At 37.0% G+C, this 23,875-nt stretch overlaps 1 protein-coding gene across 1 annotated transcript; it reads left to right on the top strand.

Moving 5' to 3' along the window:
- Window positions 1-19,884: 19,884 nt before the first annotated feature.
- LOC110909895 (protein OCTOPUS) lies at window positions 19,885-22,224 on the top strand. The gene has a single exon (XM_022154628.2). It carries the CDS (start codon window positions 20,018-20,020, stop codon window positions 22,028-22,030), a length of 2,013 nt encoding a protein of 670 aa, XP_022010320.1. The 5' UTR covers window positions 19,885-20,017; the 3' UTR covers window positions 22,031-22,224.
- Window positions 22,225-23,875: the final 1,651 nt, after the last annotated feature.

The following is a 23,875-nucleotide window of genomic DNA, read 5'->3' as shown; positions in this document are numbered from 1 at the left end:
TATTGTCCCTTTTAATGTGCTAATAGGAAGCTTGATATGATGGACATAGCTAGACTTACCTTTGAGTGTTTGAAACACCTTACAGAACTATGGTGCATCTTGTAACCCATGTTCTTAATCATATCATATGTCACTCTAAGTATTTTTAACCAACCTTTCTTACTATTTAGTGTTACAAAGCTCAAATCAAAGAGAATGCAAAGATTTATTCAAACGAAAGCAAGATCAGTTACAGCAAAATAATCAACCAGTCATCACAGATTGGTTGGTTGAATCATATGTTGAACAAGATTACAGACCAGAGACAATAAGCACTAATAATCTCACGTATTTTACTTGTGAGGAACAAAGAATCAAAAGACACAAAATGATTGAGAAGAGAGCTGATGATGCTCGTATGCAGACAGCAGCAGCACGAACGCCTTTTAAGGGGAAAGCAACCCTAGCCAGCTGGAGCCCAAAGGAAGACAGCTGGAGCCCAAGTCTTGAGCCCAAAAAAGGAGCAGACCAGCGACATGAGAGGAGCGGCCCAAAGACAACAAGCGGACCAACAAGCCAGCAAACCCAAGAACCTCACAAACAAAAATAAACAAAAATAAAAGGATTAGACCGGAAGTATAAAAAGGAGAAGGCACATTTACACTGTCATTTTTAACATTTAGTCTACCTATGCATTTGATTTAAAAGAAACTTGTTTGAAGTTAATGGTATAAAATGCACGATTACTATTTAGTACATGTAAGGCTTAATTGTGCTAAAAATGTTATTAGATGTAACTTTGTTTGAAATTTGATGAAAATTTAATATATACACTTTAGCACACCTATTACACGCCTAAGTGGTTTTGTTTTCATATAAGTCATTTAACTTTGAAAACGTATAAATATACCAAAGCATATATAATAAAAGCTAAACTAAACATATAGCATCACATACCTTTTTGTTGCAACTGGCTTCGCAAAGCCACTCAATTTGATGATAATATAAACTCAAAGTAGATAGCATCGTAAAATTGTATAGAACTACATTATATAGAGCATATGGTCGAAATTTACTCAACTGTTAAATTTTTTTTTTTTTTAAGTTTGTGTTTTTATTTTTATCATGCTTTAGATTTTTTTAATCTAAACATAAAATCTAGCTATCCAGTTTAAATTTTTGCAAAAATAAACTTGTAGGGAAGATAAGAAGTACAACTGATAGCGACATCTGGCCAATCACGCGTCGCGGATTCACATCCTCCCAAACCTCTACTGACATTTGACGCAGAAGAGACAACAAGGACATCCTGAAGGCGACGTATAACCAATGAGAGGCCGTTGACACGCACCCTCCTCAGCAACCATTAACGGTGAGCAGAGAGGGAACCTGGATATTCTAATACCGACGTCTCACCCCATCATCTCCCATCACTCCGGCTATAAATACTACACTTCATCAAGGTGAAAACATTCCACTCTCCACCCTTACTCTAACTTATAAATTACTCTCTCAATAGCATATGTTTATTCACACGCTAGAAGATGGTTATAAAAAGAACCCCCAACCTCTACTTTTTGTAATGAGATTCACGATGGTATTACTTTTGCAGATAAATCAAGATATAGAACTTACAAAGATCAAAAAGCCTACTTATCCGGTTGAGCATTATCTAGTTTACCAAGTAAATTGGTGTTTCTTCAACTATAATTGTATTCTACTATCTCATATATAAACAATTCATAATTTGAGTAATCCAAAATTCCAAACTATATATGCATCAAGAACAAAAAGCAAATCATATGACATGATAACCCTTCAGTCCAGATTATAGCCTTTGGATATATTATTAACCGACAAAAGTGGTGGTTTCTAACTTTCAGATTCATCTAATAATAATATTATTCCCATGGCTCTGTACAAAATCCGTGGAGTATAACACGATGCTATGACAACTCAGCACATAGAACATATATCAATATCTAAGTATAAATGGAACCCCATATTTATAGCTAAAAACATACTTTTATTTTAGTTTATATCATTATATACAACTTACCTAAAATGGTTCACCTAGACATATTTTATAGCTAATTTTGTTTTTATCAAATAAGCATAATAAATAGTTTCAGAAATTTTTTTTTTTTTTTTTTTGAACGGCTAAAATCACATCATACATGCCACTTTTTAACGGCTAAAATCACATCATACATGCCACTTTTTAACGGTTAAAATCACACCGTACGATCCGTACTTGCCCTTTAAAGCATTTGAATCCATAACCACTTCATTCACTTTACAACCAGGCTAAAAAGAAAAAAAGAAAAAAAAGAAAAGAAGTAGTTTCAGATCTTTAGAATAGATCCAAATTACACAAGTAAAGATAAAGTTAAACTGGACACTCATTCAACAGCATATAAACCAATTTACAAGCCCAAGACCAGAGCTAAACTACACTTCTACAGACCATTTCCAGGCCCAGTACTGGAGCTTTAAAGCTTAAACCCAGCTAATGTGATTAGGGCCCAGCCCAAACAACAATGTTTTATCACTTGTGTTTCATTTTACTCTCATTATCTTTTTAGATTATCGTCTACTAATAATAAAATAGACCATTTCCAGGCCTAGGAGCTTTAAAGCTGAAGCCCAAACCTATAGATGTAATATAGATCTCGTATAGGCCTATTGGTGTAGTTTAGGTATCGTATAGGCCTTGTATAGTCGTATAGTATACTATAAGAGGCCTATACGAGAGGGCCTATATGCCTCGTATTGACATATACCCGCATATAGGACCAGCCATCGGACCAAAACTGATACCCGTCAATCTCTTATTTTGAGGCACCCCTATACGTTGCATATTGGTTAATACGCGATGACGGGATGTCCAAATAAACTTGGGGAACACATGAATAGATTTAGCCTAAGTTAATGATTGGGTAGATTTTAAATGGTTTTTATATAAATTAATAAAAATACAAATACAATACTTTTTTAAATAAATAGTTTAGGAAATTATGACCATGTAAATTCAATATTAATTTCTTTTTGACCCGTAACCCATGAAATTAACTTCATAGCTGACATTTCGTTTTGTATATTTATTACTTTAACTAGTAATTTTACCTCGCGCGTTGCGACGGGAGTTTAATTATCAGTATAGTACCGACATTCGGTATAGAAATCGAAAGAGATAATGTAAAGCCATAGAGAAAAAACATCGAAACGTGTCGTCATACGTTTAAAAAGATGCCAACGTGTGTTTTACGACGATCAAAAATTATAAAAAAGATGAATATGAGTAACGGTTCTGATAATACCAATATTGGTACCGATGTTTTTTAGTCAACACCTAGACAATATAAGCTCGGTTACTTAAAAAATATAAAACAAAGAGACAAAGGGGAAAAGGGAAAAAACACAAAGGGAGAAAGTAAAAAGAAAATACCCTATAGTCTTTTATTTAAAGATATAAGGTAATATATTTGCAAGAAAAATATAATCAATATAATACAAAAATAGATAAAAACATGAGTAACTTTGAACATGAAGAACTGAATAATGTTTTTGTGAATCCCAAAAAACAAGTACGGCCTTGACGTTGATGTATCCAAATGCATTTGTCTTGCTTTAATAACATGCCAAACCCTTACCTTCGTTACTTTAAGTTTTCTTTTTTATTTACTTTTTATATGACAACTTATATTTCTCATTTTATTAGGTTAGAACGTTGATTTATCAGTGAACACTTATTGTCATCCTTTATCTTAGCATTCCTTCAATCATCTCTTCTTTACTATCCAGAGGCATGGTCATCATCCCCTTCAGTAGAGTTGACAATTTCAAACACGGACACAAAACGACACGACTTTAACAAATTTGTGTTTAACCCTTAATAGGTTTTGTATCTTAAACAGATCTACATGTTAATTTTCGTGTATAAACAGGTTAAAAACACGTTAACATGTTAAGCACCCGTTAAGACATGTTAATAATTTTTATTTAAAAAATGTAGGAAGTGGGTAGGGTTTTGATATACACAGCCTTTGATGTTGTTAGCTGCTCGCAACCGCATCTCTCTCAACTCTACGTCTGCACGGTCGGCGTCCACACAGCACCCCTCCAGGGCGTGTTCGTGTATAAACATGTCGTATAATACGCTGGTAAGTTTTTCATGTTATCACATGCCGTGTTCGTGTAACCTGTTTATTATCAGGTTCGTGTTCGATTTTGAAAAAAACTAACACAACAAGATTTCGTGTCGTGTTCGTGTCTTAATAGGTCGTGTCTGACATGAGATGTAAGCCCTACCTCCACTATCCATCCCTTTCCCATCCTCTCTCCTCCACAAGCTCGTGAAGGTTGTGGAGATCCTCACGAATGTCACGTCCATGATCAATGGGGGCGGTGTTCTACTAGTAACCACAAAGCCATCTCAGTTCCATGAGTTGCTTCACGATACCACACCAATTAGGGCGTTATTAGTCTCTCTCTCTATATAGTGTTTATACAAGATTTATCATAGTCTTTTTTTTTATGAATTTACCATTCCCATATGCTATTGAACATTTTAGCATAAAACTAATCTTGTTATCTAAAATGTATACTTAAATCTTCATTTCTTTAGGATGTGTGTTTAGTTCTTGAATAAGATATACTATCATCATTCACTGTCGTAAATCCATAAATCTAAGAAACTATAACACTTGAACTTTAAAAGAAATGACACAACTAATGAGTGTAGCTATTAATTGGTGGATCAATATGCTCATAGATGTGAAACATTAGATCACTTGTAAAGGTAGAATACTACATGTAAGCAATTCATCTATTTGTGAAGTTTTTATTCCTTTTTAAATGTAAGTCGATGAATTTCAAGTATGAATTTTTATAAAATACAGTTAGATTATTATTATTAAAAATTAAAGATGATATTTAGGTTGTGGTGCATTACTTCTGTGTTAACTATTAACCTAATGTATATTTATGTGTGTGCATGTGTATTGTGTGTTTTTCTATAATGACATATACTGATTACACTCAGAAGATACGAGTTAGTTTTATATACATCATAATCATCGAGGATTAATGTTTAAATAAAGAAATCAACCTCGTACCCCCTCATCATTGTTTCAGTTATTTTTATCTATCTCATGTAAAAACCAGGTGAAACAATATATTATAAAGGTAAAATCTGTATCTCTGTTTTTTTTATATAATAATTTATTGTTAAAAAAAAGCAGGTGATTCAAGGCCAGCTTCTTTCTAATCTCTTTATTATTGATAAATGACCTTCGTCACATTTAGGCTATTTAGTGTGGAGAGGCTTGAAGAAGGGACATCACGTAACAACCATGTTAGCAGAGGCCGTATTAAAAAAGCACGGGGTGAAAGGGGCTTGAAAGGGGACATTTGTAAAAAAAATATAAAATAAACAATTAAAATTCAACCAACCAACCAATCAAAACTAACCCAAACACCACTCACCAAACGCTTGCCTCCATGTCAACCACCATCTCTCTCCCACACCATTGAAGAATACCATGCTCCTTGCCCCACGCCACCCCATGGGGCGGTGTTTCGGCGTGAAGGAGGCTTTCATGCCATCTTGCCACCCCCACACAATCTGGCCTTAGACTCCAAGTGATAACGCGCGTGCTTAGTTCAATATTATTTGATATATGGTTTTATATCTTCTCTTTCTAACATCACTTAAATACGACTCACGATAATACCTTTATATTTATTAGATTTATTGAGGTTACATAAACCAAACCTTAAAAAAACAAAATATTCAAGTTAGGAAAGCAACATTTAACACACATATGTTTCTTTTTAATGAATACAAAGCAAATCTTAGACCAATATTTATTCCTAAACCAAGATGGGGGAGACAACTTATGTTTGTAGGCATGTTGGTCCAATCTTAGTGTTGTTTTGCATATAACCCATGGTGGGTGGGTCCATATAATTGTTACATGCTCTTGCTTTTTTCTTTAGTAAAGTCTTGCATTTTTATGTGTTAAATATTTGTAGGGTAAAGGGTACCAATTGCTTTGTCCTCCTACATTCATTCTCTACAAATGGTGGGACACTCTTTCATCCTTTCACTTTCATATGTTTTTCCCTTTTTCATCATGTAAACGGAAAATTCATATAAAGATGGAATTGCGGTAAACAGTATAATTTTTATTGACATAAGAAGACATTTGCTATTATTGTAATAAGACTTGATGGTAATGAACTTTGAGAGTGTTTATATGTTTGTTTTTTGTTTTGTAATTAACTTTTAAACATTTGATTAATGGTTAATCATTTTTATCACAATATGTGTAACTATTTCTAGAATTTGAAATGTGCCTTTTAATATGTGCACATGTTTTGTGTAATTATGACAAGTAATTAGTATAAAAACACCATAATTTGATATAATTGCTTGCATAAAACTCATTAGGATCTAAAAATGTGCATGTCGCATGTCTACAATGATTCCATTCCCATCACTAATATTAACGGCATAAATATATTTTTCTACTAAGATTATACTTTTTATTTGTTAATCGTGTTTTGTTTAGATTTTTATTAAAAGCTTTTCTAGAAGGACTTGAAGAAATACACATCATTGCCCAAAATCTCTTTAAATAAAAGTAATACATGTACACACAAAAGTTTGAATGAAAAATTACTTTTATATACTAATCATAATCACTAGTGAATACATTACTTATAATATTTATTAAGAACTATTACATGTATTTATCGGTAAATATAGTAGTTATATATATACATTAGATATTATAGTGAACTTACCATTGATAAAATCATTAGATTTTCTTTTGTGTATTTTGAAAAGTAATTATTTAGTTACACATATAGATTTGCCCTCGAAAATGACTTTAACAATGTCATTCCTGATGTTTAAAATAATAAAAACTAGTTGTTTACCATGTGCGCGCGTTGCGACGCGCTAAACCAAATCGTTCTATAAGAATGACAAAACATGTTAAATAATAAAAAGTAGCTCGAACTAAAACGTAACGTATTTTTCGGTACCGGTTCGGCATCGGTGTTCACCGATTTTTACCCTCAGATACCGGTGTTGTACCAGTACCAACCGGTACCGAACCGTACCGTACCAGGTATATTCGGTACCGGTACATACTTTTGGGGATTTCGGTAACGGTATTTTCGGTACCGATTGGTACCGAGCTCATAAAATCCTGTAACAACGTAGCAATACAAGTAATTGCACAGTTTAGATTACCTTTTATACACACAGTAAGTAAACTGACTGACATCATTCTTCAAACGATTCGAGATAAACGATGCGTAACCAGTCATATCCGGCATCGTGGAATGCATTAAAAAGGGAGCAATTGGACGATTGGATGCTGGGCTAGGTGTTTCTTGGAATGCCCACGGATTGTTCGGGTCAAAACCTCGATTATGAGGATTCATTTTTTCGTATTGTGGTTGGATGAGAATTTTTTTTAAAAATAAGATAGAGATCATTATAGAAGAGGTGGAGTAGTTGTGGTAAAAAAATGAATAGAAGTGTGAGTATTTATAGTGAATAGATATTTTTTTTAAACACATAGCCGTTGGCCAACGGCTAGCCCAAACGGCTACTTGTCTTGGCCAATGAGATCCCACTATGTCATCTTGATAGCCCCGCCCAACGCCCGGGCTGAAACCCCCGCCCAAGAGGCCACGCCGAAACCCAAGCCCACCCGGGGTGGTGATTTGGGCGTTTGTACCCAACCCACGCCACAACCCTCGCCCCATACCCCATATTCTAATATTTCCTAGATCTTTTTTTTAACACATAGCCGTTGGCCAACGGCTAGCCCAAACGGCTACTTGTCTTGGCCAATGAGATCCCGCCATGTCATTTTGATAGCCCCGCCCAACGCCCGGGCTGAAACCCCCGCCCAAGAGGCCACGCCGAAACCCAAGCCCACCCGGGGTGGTGGTTTGGGCGTTTGTACCCAACCCACGCCACAACCCCCGCCCCATACCCCATATTCTAATATTTCTTAGATCTTTTTTTTTAACACATAGCCGTTGGCCAACGGCTAGCCCAAACGGCTACTTGTCTTGGCCAATGAGATCCCGCCATGTCATCTTGATAGCCCCGCCCAACGCCCGGGCTGAAACCCCCGCCCAAGGGGCCACGTCGAAACCCAAGCCCACCCGGGGTGGTGACTTGGGCATTTGTACCCAACCCACGCCACAACCTCCGCCCCATACCCCATATTATAATATTTCCTAGATCTTTTTTTTTAACACATAGCCGTTGGCCAACGGCTAGCCCAAACGGCTACTTGTTTTGGCCAATGAGATTCCGCCATGTCATCTTGATAGCCCCGCCCATCGCCCTGGCTGAAACCCCTGCCCAAGAAGCCACGCCGAAACCCAAGCCCACCCGAGATGGTGACTTGGACGTTTGTACTAAACCCACGTCACAACCCCGCCCCATACCCCATATTCTTATATTTCCTAGATCACTATTGATTTAGTTTGTTTTAATTAATTGAAATCACTATTTATTTAATTAATATATATTGAATTTACTGTTCATTCAGTTTGTATATAATTAGTATATAATAGTATATAATATAATATAATATAATAGTATATAATAGTATATAATATATAATATAATATAATATAATATAATAGTATATAATATAATTATAACTTAGAAATTTAAAATTTACAATACAAATGTTAAAAGAAAAAGCTGGGGATGTCAGTGATTGAATAAAAACATCAGATGCAAAATCTCCTATGCTCTCTCAGACCATGTCTCCTGCATATTTCAAAAACTGACCACAAGAATCTCCACAACCCAAAAAAACTTATTCTTTTACACTTTTATTTTTAAAAGTAAATATTATGATAACTTTTAAAATTCAGGTGTTTTCTTTTTGTTTGTTTCAAATGAGAAGTAACATATATATATCTATAGTGTGGGATGGAAATAAGCTGTATTAAGATGATATTTAAAATGACAATGATGAGACACTATTGAATTTGATCAGAGTCTTGTAATACTGCTCATAAAGTCCGGCCCGGCCCTTAATTGAGGTCTTTGTCGTGTGTTGCATGTCAACTGCGAAAACTTGGATGATGAATAAGACGTGGCTTTGGCTGAAGACGGGTTTGGGTTTTGTCAATATTGAAAATCGCTAATTAGATATATGTATGTACATAGTTTGATTCGGAATTTACAGTTTATGGTATTTTTTTGAGCTCATGGCCGGGGTTAGCCTAGCCTTTTGCTTTGGTTTGTTTGAATCTTGATTAAAGATTGTCCGAAAAAGGACGTCTTTGATTGTAATACGTTTGTTATTACTTTTAATAACATTTATTGGGCAAAAGCCCGTTCATTTACAATAGACATTGTACCCATGAATTGTAGAAGATGTAAGATATAGTCATTGCAAGAACATAACGTTATGTCAGCTTTGTACAATATGAAACTCTTAGTGAAAATTTATGAGTTTATAATAAATTGGTCATAGGAAAATAAAGTTCCAAAAACTAAAGTAAAAACCGTATAAATTCTATAGAAATGTATCGCTCCGGTGTTTTTAGAAAACATAATTTATAGTATTTATTAACTAGGAGTGTTCATCAAGCGGTGACCACTCCCCGATTTCCATGTTGTTGCGCGGTGAGGGAAGGGTCGGCGGTGGTGTTGCCGCACGGTGAAAGGGCACACCGCAGCCTTCCCTGCACCTACCCCGTTCATCCTAACCATTAAAATGATGTGATTAAGAGTTTAGATTGTTTTCTATGCTTTTTAAGCTAAAATTATTATGTATTTGATTAATCCTGTTGGATGAGAAATTTTGTACCAATGTCATATCGGTACCCTACCATATTGGTACCGATCAAATATACATGGTTTTGAAATTAGCTCAATTTCAGTATTTGTACAATGCAGTACAGTTCAGTTGAGGGTTTTAATGGTACTGTATAATATCGGTACCGACCAAACAAGTACAATACAATATTCAACTAGCGGTACCTACTCTATATATATTTAAAATTACTCCCTCCGTCACATTAAAAGTGTCATATTTTAAATTTTCAAAGTCTTTATTTATAAATTTTGACCTTAAATAATTTAGTTTGTGTTAGATTATACTTGATGAAAGTTATATGATTTGAGTGTGTTTTACAAGTGTTTTTATCGGGTTAATTGTCATCAAGTTTTATATAACACAAAAAATATATAATTAAAGTCAAAGTTTATAAATAAACACTTTGGTTGGGAGGGCGGGAAACATGCTTGTGTCGATCTCGCAGGTGTATCCCCACTAGCCGGGTTCGGGGAAAATGGGTTTGTGGCGGGGCAAGCGGTACTGAAAGCAGAGTCAAAGAAGGTGGAAAAGCACGCGAAAGCTTGTGAGGATAATCAGCATGCCTTTGTCCCCCTGGCGTTTGACACGTTCGGCTCCTTGGCGCCGGAGGCAGTTCGGTTCTTGTCTAGAGTGTAGCGTGTGGTCCATAGCAACTTTTCAACCCCTCAGGGGCGGGGCTTGGTTTTTAGTAGATTAGGGTTTTCTATTCAGAAAGGAATGGCGGCACAGTTTGTTGCTCGTCTACCTGCTATCCTTATGTAATTTGCCCTGATGATTGGAATGAAATAAAAATGCTAAATTACTTCAAAAAAAAAATATGACACTTTTAATGGGATGAAGGGAGTAATAATGGTAATGGGAAATCAAAGTTTTTAATATTTTCTAATCAGAGACAAATAAGAAAGTTGATTTATATTTTACCTGAACGTTAAGGAAGGTGTGATCCATGTACATATTTGACACGCATAAATGCATGGACATGAGACATGTGAAGAGAATGGAGTAAATACGGCTTTGGTTATCCACACATTCTCCTTAATTTATCCACACATCCTCTAATCCTATACATCTCTCATTGTCCTATACGCCTGAAAATGGACCCACCTGATAAGCCCCTCATTGCCCTATACGTTTACTTTTTGGTTACTTTTTCACACATCCTATTAATTGTCAATGATTGGGTGTCAGCCAATGATTGCCCAATCATTGGCTCTTTTGTGTGGAATAAATTTGAAGGGTATGTGTTAGTGCACTATGTCTATTGACTTCGTCTTGTATCGAGTCATAGAATGAGATAGGATAACCAGTGCACAAGGTTCGAGAAACTGAGTTTCATGGTTTTAGTGGTGATTCCGCTTGAAACTGCCTTGGGCCATTTCAAGCGAAATCAAGACCACTATATATAGGGGTCATGCTCATGTGGAGCGAAATCATCGGTGTTGTCTTGTGATCGGTAACGAAGTGCTGCCGATTTGTCTCCAGGTGCTGTAAACATTATCAGAATCAATAATAGAGACATTTATATTGAATTGAGCGTCCGTGTCATTGTTTCCGCCCTTGATTCGGATAAATAACTCTTCTGATCGACTCATTCGGGTCTAACAACGATCCTATAGTATGGAGGGTTTTCAAGTGGGTGAAATATTATTTAAAAAAAAACTTTATATATTTTATTTTTTTTAAATTGTTGTTAAAATATAAACTTTTATATTTATTATTATTTATTGTTATAAAAGGAAGGTATATAAATGTCATTTTTTAATTTAATATATTTAGAAAAATGGCAACACTTTTATTTATTAATTATTATTATAAAACGTCAACATTTTTTTTATTTAGTATTATAAAACTTCTACATTTTTTTATCTAGTGTTAGTAAAAAACGTCAACATTTTTTTAATTAGTATTATAAAACGTCAACATTTTTTTAATTAGTATTATAAAACTTCTACATTTTTTTATCAAGTGTTAGTATAAAACGTCAACATTTTTTTAATTAGTATTATAAAACTTCTACATTTTTTATCAAGTGTTATTAAAAAACGTCAAATTCTCTATAATCTATAACGCAAGAAGAAACGTAAATACAAAATGTAAGTGAACATTGTTTGATAAAATAACACAAAACACAACACTTTCATACAAAATGTAATACAGTACATAGTCGAAACCCTAAACCTAAACCCTACACACTAAATGGCTAACTATTACATATTATTACTTAAATTCACATGCTTGTTTCAAAGCCGGTCCGGTTTCTCCAAAGCTGTTTTTTCTCAGTTTGACTTCAAAGTGTTGTTAACTACCAAAAGAATGCATACACAAATAGTTCTAGTGGACGAAGCAAAGAGACCGTTGTGTATCTGAATCAAGTTCTCAAACAAACCGTGAAATCGAACAGTTTCTTCGTAGATTCCGTCCGGTTTAAAAGCCGATTCAGACGCGTGATGGTATATGGTGGTCACAGAACTATCGGGCGTCGGTAGATGCCGGTGACGGAACTACCGCGCGTCGGTAGATGCTATCAAGAGTGCACCCGGAATCGACAATATGAGAGTTCCGTGCTATTTGCACGGTAACATCTGACAATGTCGGAGTTCCGGGTGACTTGGCAATTGATGTTGGATGATGCATCCCCCACCGCCAAGCACTTCACCCTAGACCGACGTCCCGGCGCATGAATCTGAAATATGAGCTCAGGTACTCGTTTGAATCTGAAATATGAACGCAGTGCACTTCTCCATAAGAATTACGTTTCCACCACCGTCAAAACATCGACTTTCGATATCCTGTTAAAAAACATAGAATTATAGTGTTAGACTCGATATTAGAAATTATATTGTAAAATATAATAAACAAACAACAACACCACCACCACCACCACCACCACCACAGCCCACCACCCACCACCACCAGTCGGCCGCCCACCACCGCCCACCGACAACCTAACCACCACCAAAACCACCATCCCAACTACCACAACACACCACCACCACCACCACCACCACAACCTACCACCCTCAACCACCTCAACAACCACCACAGCCTACCACCCACAACACAACACAACACCACCTCACCACCGTCAAGTTTAAGGATGCGTTCCACGGTAAACGTGCGCTTTCCGCTTCCCCATTACCACATGAAGAACCTCCGACCTGATCTGGCGCTTCCTCGTTGAAGAAGAATTCTCAGTAACCGGTTCCACAACATGAAGAACCAATCCATACAGAAGGAGTTCTCCCTCGAGGTTGCTGACGCAGAAGCATTGTAGTTGGTGGAGGTTCTAGGACATTCCAGTTAACCCTCATAGTCACCGGTAAATATCTACTTCCACCGTCACAGATTGTGAGTGCAGAAGCATTGCCGTTGGTGGACTTTCCGGTGCATGAATCTGTAATACAAACGCAGTTAAGCATTTGAATCTGAAATACGAACGCAGTGTACTTCTCCATAAGGATTACGCTACCACCACCGTCAAAACACAGACTTTCGATATCCTGTTAATAAAACATATAATTATAGCATTAGACCCGACATCCGAAAATATATTGTTAAAAATAATAAATATAATAATAAAAATAACATATGCACATTTAAAAAAAACGATGATATAAGTCTAGACCCGACAAACGTGTCGGGCCGGGAGTCGGGTAGCGTTACGCTACCACCACCACCGCCACAACCACCACAGCCGTCAATCACCACCACCACCACAACCACCACCACCACAGCCGTCAATCACCACCACCACCACAGCCGTCAACTACCACCACCACCACCACAACCGTCAATCACCACCACCACCACAGCCGTCAATCACCACCACCACCACAGCCGTCAATCACCACCACCACCACAACCACCACCACCACCACAACCCTCAATCACCACCACCACCACAACCACCACCTCCACCACCACAGCCGTCATTCCCCACCACAGTCAATTCCCCACCTTCGTCAATCCCCACCGCCACCAATCCCCCACCGTCGTCAATCCCTCACCACCGTCAAACCCAACACCACCACAAATGGCGGAAATAAAACCAAAAAAATAAAAAAAGGTTGAAGATTAAGCAATAAAATTTGGAATACAAACTAACCTTCATCGTGTGGTCCAGAGTTTGTCTTGTGAAAATTGTGTGGTCCAGAGCGTTTGTGTGTGTGTGTTCTTGGTGTTTTAGTGTGTGAGTTTTCAAATTTTAGATCTAGTTTACCCCTTTATTGAAGTTGGGAAAGTGTTTGTGTTCAATGAGAGCCGTATGGTTCAATGAGCACCTTATAGGAGTTGTTGGGTTTGAAGACGAAGTTAAAGCGTATGAAGTGTATAAAGGATATACTATAACCAATTTATCAGCTCCTGTACAGGTGGATAAACTGGTTAAGGCTTGTGCTCTATGCGAAATGTGCGAGTTCGAAACCCTGGGGAGGCAGGTCCGATACAGAAGGACCCCTCCCTTTTTTATTTGTGTAATTCTAATTTTTCAAATCCAGTCCCTGAGGTTTGTCTTACACAAGAACAGTCCCTGCTCAGTTAGTAAAAACTAACTGTAATTCTAATTTTTCAAATCCAGTTCCTGAAATTCTTATAACCGTTTATACCCCTTCTGCACACATTTTTAAAAAAGACCAATAGACCCCTTCGTTATAAGAATCCCAATACCTATGGAACCCGGATTGAACAAGCAATGAACCTTATAAACATGACAATACAGCTGTAAAATCCCAAAAAACCAACATAGATGCTGATAAAACTAACTGTAATTCTATTTTTTCAAATCCAGTCCCTGAGGTTTGTTTTGCATAAGAACGGTCCCTGCTCAGTTAGTAAAAACAAACTGTAATTCTAATTTTTCAAATCCAGTCCCTGAAATTCTTATAACCGTTTATACCCCTTCTGCACATGCTTAGCATTTTTAAAAAAGACCAATATACCCCTTCGTTATAAGAATCCCAATACCTATGGAACCCGGATTGAACAAGCAATGAACCTTATAAACATGACAATACAACTGTAAAATCCAAAAAAATACCAACATAGATGTTGATAAAAACTAACTTTAATTCTAATTTTTCAAATCCAGTCCCTGAGGTTTGTTTTGCACAAGAACAGTCCCTGCTCAGTTATTAAAAACTAACTGTAATTCTAATTTTTCAAATCCAGTCCCTGAAATTCTTCTAACCGTTTATACCCCTTCTGCGCATGCTTAGCATTTTTAAAAAAGACCAATCTACCCCTTCGTTATAAGAATCCCAATACCTATGGAACCCGGATTGAACAAGCAATGGACCTTATAAACATGACAATACAGCTGTAAAATCCAAAAAACCCAACAAAGATGCTGATAAAAGATTAAACATGTTACCATCCATACAAGCTGATAAAAGATTAAACGTTTATACAAAAACAACCGGGCATACAACTAAACATAAATAACAAAAGAGGAATAAATATTTGTTCGTACAACCACATTAAACCCAAAATACAATCAAACAAAACAGATAAATACTACTCCTAAGCCATTTCCACCTCACTGTCATCAGAACCACTATCATAACATGTCAACTGCATCTGCGTGTCAGACGGGCCTGCCTGCGTGCCGGACGGCCTGCCTGCGTGTCGGACGGGCCTGCCTGCGTGCCGGACCCCGGATACAGTCGTGGTTGTGGCGGGTCTCAAACCGGCAACCCCGCCTCGGTACGCCTATTAGCCTCGCTAGCCATCATCCACTCCATCATATCCTCCATCCGGTCCATCCGTCGATCCTGCAACGCCAACCTCCCCATCACAGCCGTCTGACCCGCCACAAGCCTCTCGATGAGACGCTGAGTGGAGATGAGGCAACCTCACCGCATGATAGACGCGCCGAGGATACTGTGGCGGCTCCTGCGGATGCCCTTGCTCAACCTTAGGCTCGACGTCACCCTCTCCAATAGGCTCATCAACAACATGAGGCATATCCACCTCCGCAGCCTCCAGCAGATGTTGATGTACTAACGGCTGGGCTACGAAAATCTGATCGTCCAAACCGACAAACCGATAACCGATGCCCGGAAAGTTCACCGCCAAGTTCATCCCTCTCATCGTCCTAATACCCAAATACTCGAAAGGGGCAGGCGGTGGCAACTCACAGATGAATGGAAAATACCGACCGCAATGCTGGGCAATACGCGTGATGAACGCCCCTCCGTGCAATCCGCCGCTTCTGAAGTCGGGAAAATGAGGTGAAATACTCCGCCAGGCAGCGATGGAGGGCGCACGGCATCCCCGTGAATAAACAGTAAAAATAGAACAGGTCGGTTTTCGTGACCCACTCGTTGCTTTTGCCACGCCCAGATATCGACGTGGCAATGCAACGGTGTACGTAGTGAAGGAGTGGGTCAGGAATCAATGAGACACGGGCCTTATTACCGAAGGGTACATCACAGAGGGTGGGCCACCAAGCAAGCAACTGATCATCAGGCATAGATGTGATCGCGGTGGTATAAATATCCTGAACCAACTCCTCATCAGTGTAGAATCCGATGGCCAAAGCAAACTGACGCAGCGACATATTCTGTCGCTCCCCGAATAAACAGAAAGTTACCTCAGCAGGGGGTGGTTCCACCATCGGATCGTCCATATCTGAGTTAGGCTGCTCAGCAGGCCGTGGTCGATAGATAAACGTGGAGAGGAACTCCACCATCATAGGCCTATAAGAAGACCCAGCCGCATGAAAAAACATACGATCCCACGGGTTATTTTCCCCGATTATTAACTAGGAGTGTTCATCAAGCGGTGAACACTCCCCGATTTCCATGTTGTTGCGCAGTGAGGAAAGGGTCGGCGGTGGTGTTGCCGCGCGGTGAAAGGGCACACCGCAGCCTTCCCTGCACCTACCCCGTTCATCCTAACCATTAAAATGATGTGATTAAGAGTTTAGATTGTTTTCTATGCTTTTTAAGCTAAAATTATTATGTATTTGATTAATCCTCTTGGATGAGAAATTTTGTACCAATGTCATATCGGTACCCTACCATATTGGTACCGATCAAACATACATGGTTTTGAAATTAGCTCAATTTCAGTATTTGTACAATGCAGTACAGTTTAGTTGAGGGTTTTAATGGTACTGTATAATATTGGTACCGACCAAACAAGTACAATACAATATTCAACTAGCGGTACATACTCTATATATATTGAAAATTACTCTCTCCGTCACATTAAAAGTGTCATATTTTGAATTTTCAAAGTTTTTATTTATAAATTTTGACCTTAAATAATTTAGTTTGTGTTAGATAATACTTGATGAAAGTTATATGATTTGAGTGTGTTTTACAAGTGTTTTTATCAGGTTAATTGTAATCAAGTTTTATATAACACAAAAAATATATAATTAAAGTCAAAGTTTATAAATAAAGACTTTGAAAATTCAAAATAGGACACTTTTAATGGGATGGAGGGAGTAGTAATGGAAATGGGAAATCAAAGTTTTTAATATTGTCTAATCAGAGACAAATAAGAAAGTTGATTTATACTTTACCTGAACGTTAAGGAAGTTGTGATCCATGTACATATTTGACACGCATAAATGCATGGACATGAGACATGTGAAGAGAATGGAGTAAATACGGCCCCGTGGTGTATGTTGAAGCCGCTGATATCCTCCTCGTGACTTCCTCATTTATTCACTCCTAACTATAATTCTTTAAAGAAACTTTTAAAAATGACTATAAATTTATATAAATGCATTTGACTTTTGTATCATACATAACTACAAATCTAAGAGTGTTTAGTTTAATCTGCTTGCATGTATATGTTTAAGCAAATTAATTAACCGTCATTGTAATAACCATTATTAACAGCTCAACACTAGTTTAAAGTTTGAGATCGGGTCACAATATGTTGGATCGAACTAGTTTTAAACAAGTTATGCATGCCAATTTCGAGCCAATATTACAAGGTTTAGGGGCTGGTTGACAACTTCTGAATGTGTATGTGTGCTAAACTAGTAAGAGATCTGAACCACTAAGAGCCAGTATAATGTTTAACCGTTCATAAACAAATGTCTGACCAATTTAGATAACAGGTCTTAACCACTCAGACTCAGTATAATGTTTAACCATTCAGAGACAAATATCTGAATCATTCAAACATCTGCTTGCAATAAATCAGTTTGAACTATTAAGAGTTTCACTAAGAGCTAAACAAACAGTCCTTTAGATTCTAAAAGTTTTAGTATCAATTTGGTATGATAAGTACCAATAAGGCTTTATAGGTGTGTGTATATGTCGTTTTGATTCGGTTATGAGTTGAAACCAAACATATAACTGGTTTTTCACTTTTCATAATCGATCTGTTCAAATGATAAAAAAGTTTGGTCAATGGTTAATCATCGGTTAAACGTTGATTTTTAGCAGGAGTAGATTTAAGTTTTTTTTTTCAATTGATAAATCAAATTTTGTCAAAGAAAATATTAGTTTCCTTTGATTAATAAACAAAAAAAGAGGCAGCTAAAAATATGTTTTTACTTTTTAACATGTTATAACATTTTTTTTATATATATGACATTATTTGTAAAATATAAAATTGACATTTGGTTTTAATACCGACCTGGTTGTTATTTCAGTTTTTTTTCTACACATATAGCCATAACCAAATAATAAAAACGGTTATGTATGAGACCATAACGACGATCTTTTTCTCAATCAATTCAGTTATATCGGTTCATTTTTTATATTTTTCGGTTTTACTCCAAACACCTATTTACTTTGTATAATATTATGATATTTCTTTTCATGGGTAGATTTTTAGAACCCGTCTTATTTTTTGATGATATATAAATTATTAGTTATTATTTCTTGCTTGTTATTAATAAAAATGCAAATTAAAACTTCAAAAAAGTTTATAAATCATATGAGAATATAACTTAACTATTTTCTTTTTATCAAAGTGTAGAAACAGGCAGGCAGAAAGAAAGCGAAAGGAGGAAAAGAGAGACAAAAACTAAAGAGAGAGAAAAGTGGATGGGCGTGATTGTAAATTGCTTTTCTCCTTTCAAACGAATCTTTGAAAATCCTTCTTTCACAACGGTTCATATTATAAGTAAATTATTATATGTTATATCATGAAATACTAATAAAGTTCTTAATATTGTTTCAAGAGAGTAAACTTTAAAAAATATTTGAACATTGTTTTATTTCAATTACCTCTTGCTTTTGAGGTCATGTTAACCTTAAAAAAATACCACTAGATAGTAATTAACCTTGATATCTGTTTCATTTTAGTCACTTAGCTCTAACATTTATGAAAAAAGTCAGAATAATAAAACAATATTAAAACTTAAGTGATTTTGTAGATAGAAGTAACATTTGTGATATACTATTAGAAGTATACACAAATTACAATAGAGTAATTCACACTTTCTATAGAATAGTCAATGCTGAATGTAAAAAACCACATTATTATGTTCTAATTTTTAGAAGCTATATAATTTGATTATAGCTTAATAGTGTTTACTCAAATCATCATATCAAAGGATAAACTGTTATACCTGCGAGAGTCCTCACTCCATTCATCATTTTGCATCATTCGGCACTGGCTTGGTGTTCTCTATACTATACCAATCTCCATTCACATTAGCTTTCCTCCCCCATACCTCTCATTTTTTCCTTTGTCCATTCTTATATGTGGGGAATAGTCCGCGCAACATAACATGTTATGTTCACTCTAACGCCACATTACTTGTGTCATAATACATGACTTATAAAATTATGAGTTAATTCTTAGGAATGAACATGATACTAAGGTTGGGACGGTTAACAACGCTACAAATGTGAATAGAAATTAAAAAGGTGAAATTTGGATACTAATTTAATTTAATTAATATATTTTATTAATTAATTAACAGCAAGAGGGTTGTGGTCCTTGTGAAGCAAAGTATCCAACGAAAAAAGGGAGTGGTTTTCTAGTGAGATACTATTGATTATTAATAAATATTAATTAATAAAAAAGACTAAAAAAAATAATAAATAGATAAATTATAATTCAATTGTCTCTCTCAATCAATCCCTTCACTCTCGAAAACGTAAACGCTTTCATTCCAACATTAAACACTGCACTTTCACTGTTTTGCTAACATGAGCACAGTGTACACAACACCACCACAACCGTAATTTGTCATGAATCCACCAACAGACCACCAACCGCCACCACAGGCGCTGCCACTGCAGCCACCACGCTCCTCCTTCAGCTGCGACCGCCATCCCGACGAAAACTTCACCGGATTCTGCCCTGAATGCCTCTGCGAACGTCTCACCACACTAGATCAATCCGCCAATGCCGCCGCTGCTTCCTCCTCCCGTCGCAACTCTACCAGCTCATCTACCGCCGCCGCTGCCATAAAATCATTTTTCAGAGCCTCCAACTCTGAAGCTAACAAAAACAAAACAGCAGCAGCAACGGTACCTAGAAATTTGTTTTTGCCGGAGCTCCGGCGGACGAAGTCGTTCTCCGCCGCGAAAAACGACGGTTTATCGATCTTCGCCGGTGTGTACGAGCCGCAACGGAAATCGTGTGACGTAAGAGGACGGAACACGCTCTGGTCGCTATTTTCAATCCACGACGAGAATAAACCGCCTCGGCACTCGTACTCTCAACAACCGACTCACGGCGGCAACGGCGTCGTTCTGGAAACGAACAGAGAAGATGACGAAGAAGAAGAAGAAGGTCACAAACATGATCAAATTCACAACAACGGCGAAATTGACGAAAATAACGAAAACGAAGAAATTAGGGTTACGGAAGAGCTGGATGAGATAATTGTGGACGATTTCAGCAACGACATTGTAGAAGAAACAGTTGAAATTGAAGAAGAAATTGAAGAACATAAGGAGATGGTTTCAGATGAATTGAAGCCGATGAAGGATCACATAGATCTAGATTCAAACTCCAAAAAATCTTCACGGTCAAACTTCTGGTCAGCGGCGTCTGTGTTGACCAAAAAATGGCAAAAATGGAGGAGAAAGCAGAAGAAGAGTGTCGCCGGAGGTAACGTTAACGGTAACGGCGTCGTTTTATCGTCGACGTTACCGGTGGAGAAACCGCTATCACGTCAGTACCGTGAAACTCAGTCGGAAATCGCCGATTACGGATTTGGAAGACGATCATGTGATACGGACCCTAGGTTTTCGCTGGATGCGGGTCGGATCTCGTTTGATGATCCGAGATACTCGTTTGACGAACCTAGGGCTTCCTGGGACGGGTATTTGGTTGGTAGAACGTTCCCACGGCTTCCTCCTATGGTGGAAGATGCTCCTGTGGTACACGTGGCGCGTTGTGATTCGCAGATCCCGGTTGAAGATGTTGCGAATTCAAACGATAGTAACATACCGGGCGGGTCGATCCAGACCCGAGAGTATTATCTGGATTCTTCTTCTAAGAGGAGAAAGAGTCTTGATAGGTCTAATTCTATTAGAAGAATGGCTGCTGCGGTTGTTGCGGAACTGGATGAATCAAATTCAAATGTGAAGGTGAATGTGAATCCAGCGGTTTCAAATACTAAAGTGTCACCTGCTACCATTGATTACAATTACAATGGTGTCACAATTGATCCGCCTAGGGTTTCGAATTCGAATTCGAATTCGTTAAGGGATGATTGTTCCGAGACGTTTGAGTTAGGGTTTAGGGATAGGGATAATGTGATTCCGGTTGGGGGAGAGAAGAAGGAGAACAAGAAGGCACGAAAGTGGCGGTGGAAGCTGTGGGGGTTTATTCACCGGCGGAGTAAAGATGACGATGAAGATCGATGCAGTACGGTTAGTGGTGTTGGAAGATCTTATTCGGAGTCGTGGCAAGATTGCAGTAATGAGGGGTTTAACAGGAAGGTTTTAAGAAGCAATAGTAGTGTGAGCTGGAGAAGCTCTTCGTTGAGGAGACCTAACCCGAATGGTAAAGTGATTGGAAATGAAAACGGGTTTGTGAATGGGAAGAGCCGAAGGACAGGTGATGAGTTTGTTCTTGAACGTAGTCGCAGCACGCGAATCTCACCGAATCACATTGACAATGGGCTTTTACGGTTCTATCTAGCGCCATTGAGTGGTAGTCGAAGATCAGGGATTGGGATTTCATCGGGGAAAAACAGAGTGTCGAGTACATCTCATTTGATTTCCAGGAACATGCTTGGGCTCTACTGAAAGTCTGAAACCGAAGAAGGTTGATCTTTTCATTGTGTAATAATGACACATTGTTTAAGTTTATGTTTATGTTCATGTTATCCTAAAATTGGTTGGTGAATTGGGTTTCAAACTTGAATATTGTTTGTTACTCTTGTTTTCATGATCATGCTCTGCTTCTTACTTTATTTGAATAACATCTGAAACTGCACGCATTTGATCTATTCTGTGCATTGATTCAATGGTACACGAATGTATGATTGCGTTATGTGCCCAATGATATCAATCGATAACATCCACCGGATTTTCAGTGAATTGCTTTTTCAGATGTAATCAATCATCGCCCCTTCATTAAGTGACCTGTGCTTCCTATGTTGGCTTCTTAAATGTGTCCTGACTGACATCACATGATATGAATGAAATGAACTTATTGTTCAAGATCCAATAGACACATATAAATGATTAATAATTCATATGTATGATGATGGTGATATATAGGGCTGTCTCTCAATATCTTAAGGTTGATTAGCATTTTCTTCATGGTTAAGGTTATACAAGATGAAACATGCATATACAACTGATAGTTTGAAGTTATATAAAACACCAATGAAGGATGAAAAATAGATAGAACAAAAGGAGTTAGATAAATATGAACAGCAAAATGCACAATTGTAGATATTATACAAGATGAAACATGCATATACAATGTATTGATGGGAGTAAAGTATGACAACAAATAGTAATTTTCTTATGAGATAACAACTGATACTTTCATTATTTTCTATGTTCAAACCTAGTTGTGTAAATAATATATAAGATGATGATAAAAACATTTTGTAATTGTTTTTAAGCATATAGATAGATGTAAAAGCTCAATGATCAAAAAATACTAGTGATCTTGATCACAATAAAGTCAAAAAGGGTGAGTGAAAACACACCAACCCAACATGTTTGAAGAAAAAGAAAAAGGAAAAGGTAAAGTTAAAAAAAAAGAGGCACAGAACCCTATGAATCATCAAGCTTTGCCTTTGTAATCTGTACTCCATTTTTGTCTTATGATTCAAGATCCAAGCACCCTTTTATTTTCAAATATTTAAATTCAAAATTGTTCATAACAACTTATGAAAATTTGTTTTCATCAGTTTAGTATTTAAACCTTTTGTGTTTGACTTCATACTTCATACATTAAGGGGATTATCCAAACAGTAATATTAAAGATTTTTGATGTAATTAGTAAAGTTAAATCATGAAATTATATTAAACGCACAAAAAATACAATTTTTATACCACACCACAATCACATCAACTAATCCACATGTATGATGTATATATTTTACATGGGCCAAATTAGGCCCAAATTCTTTTCTTGACCAGTCTACCACATACAGAAATGGGCTTTCTCATACAAGTTTCAATTTTTCTTCTTTTATCTCCTTGTTTCTTCATTGGTTGGACTAAATTCCCCTCTCACATGGGTTGGACCACTAACAGGTGAACCAACCGGTTTTTAGACTTTGGAATTGACGATGACTCGAATACACTTTGAGCAATTTACGAACTGTTTGAGATAAACCATGAATTGAATTGACCCATTTATAAGAAAATGGGTTGGTACCCCAGATTCCTCAAAATATCTTTATCAAAGGGTGTTTAGATGTGTGTTTAAAAAGTGATTATTGCGACCATGCGTAAAGTTACGGACAATTATGAAATTTTACATTTATCTTTTGTTTGAAAAAAATTATAATGGTCCAATTCTGACTTTTCAAGATCCAACTTGTGATAACAATTCAAGGCACATTTGTATCGAGTTGTATCTTAAATGCCAAATAATTCTACACCAGAGGTGTTCACGAGACAGACGTG

This window comes from Helianthus annuus, chromosome 15 (assembly GCF_002127325.2).
Source record: "Helianthus annuus cultivar XRQ/B chromosome 15, HanXRQr2.0-SUNRISE, whole genome shotgun sequence".
Taxonomy (NCBI): Eukaryota; Viridiplantae; Streptophyta; class Magnoliopsida; order Asterales; family Asteraceae; genus Helianthus; species Helianthus annuus.
Note: the sequence above shows the minus strand (reverse complement) of the source record. Positions and strands in the feature narration are given on the sequence as shown.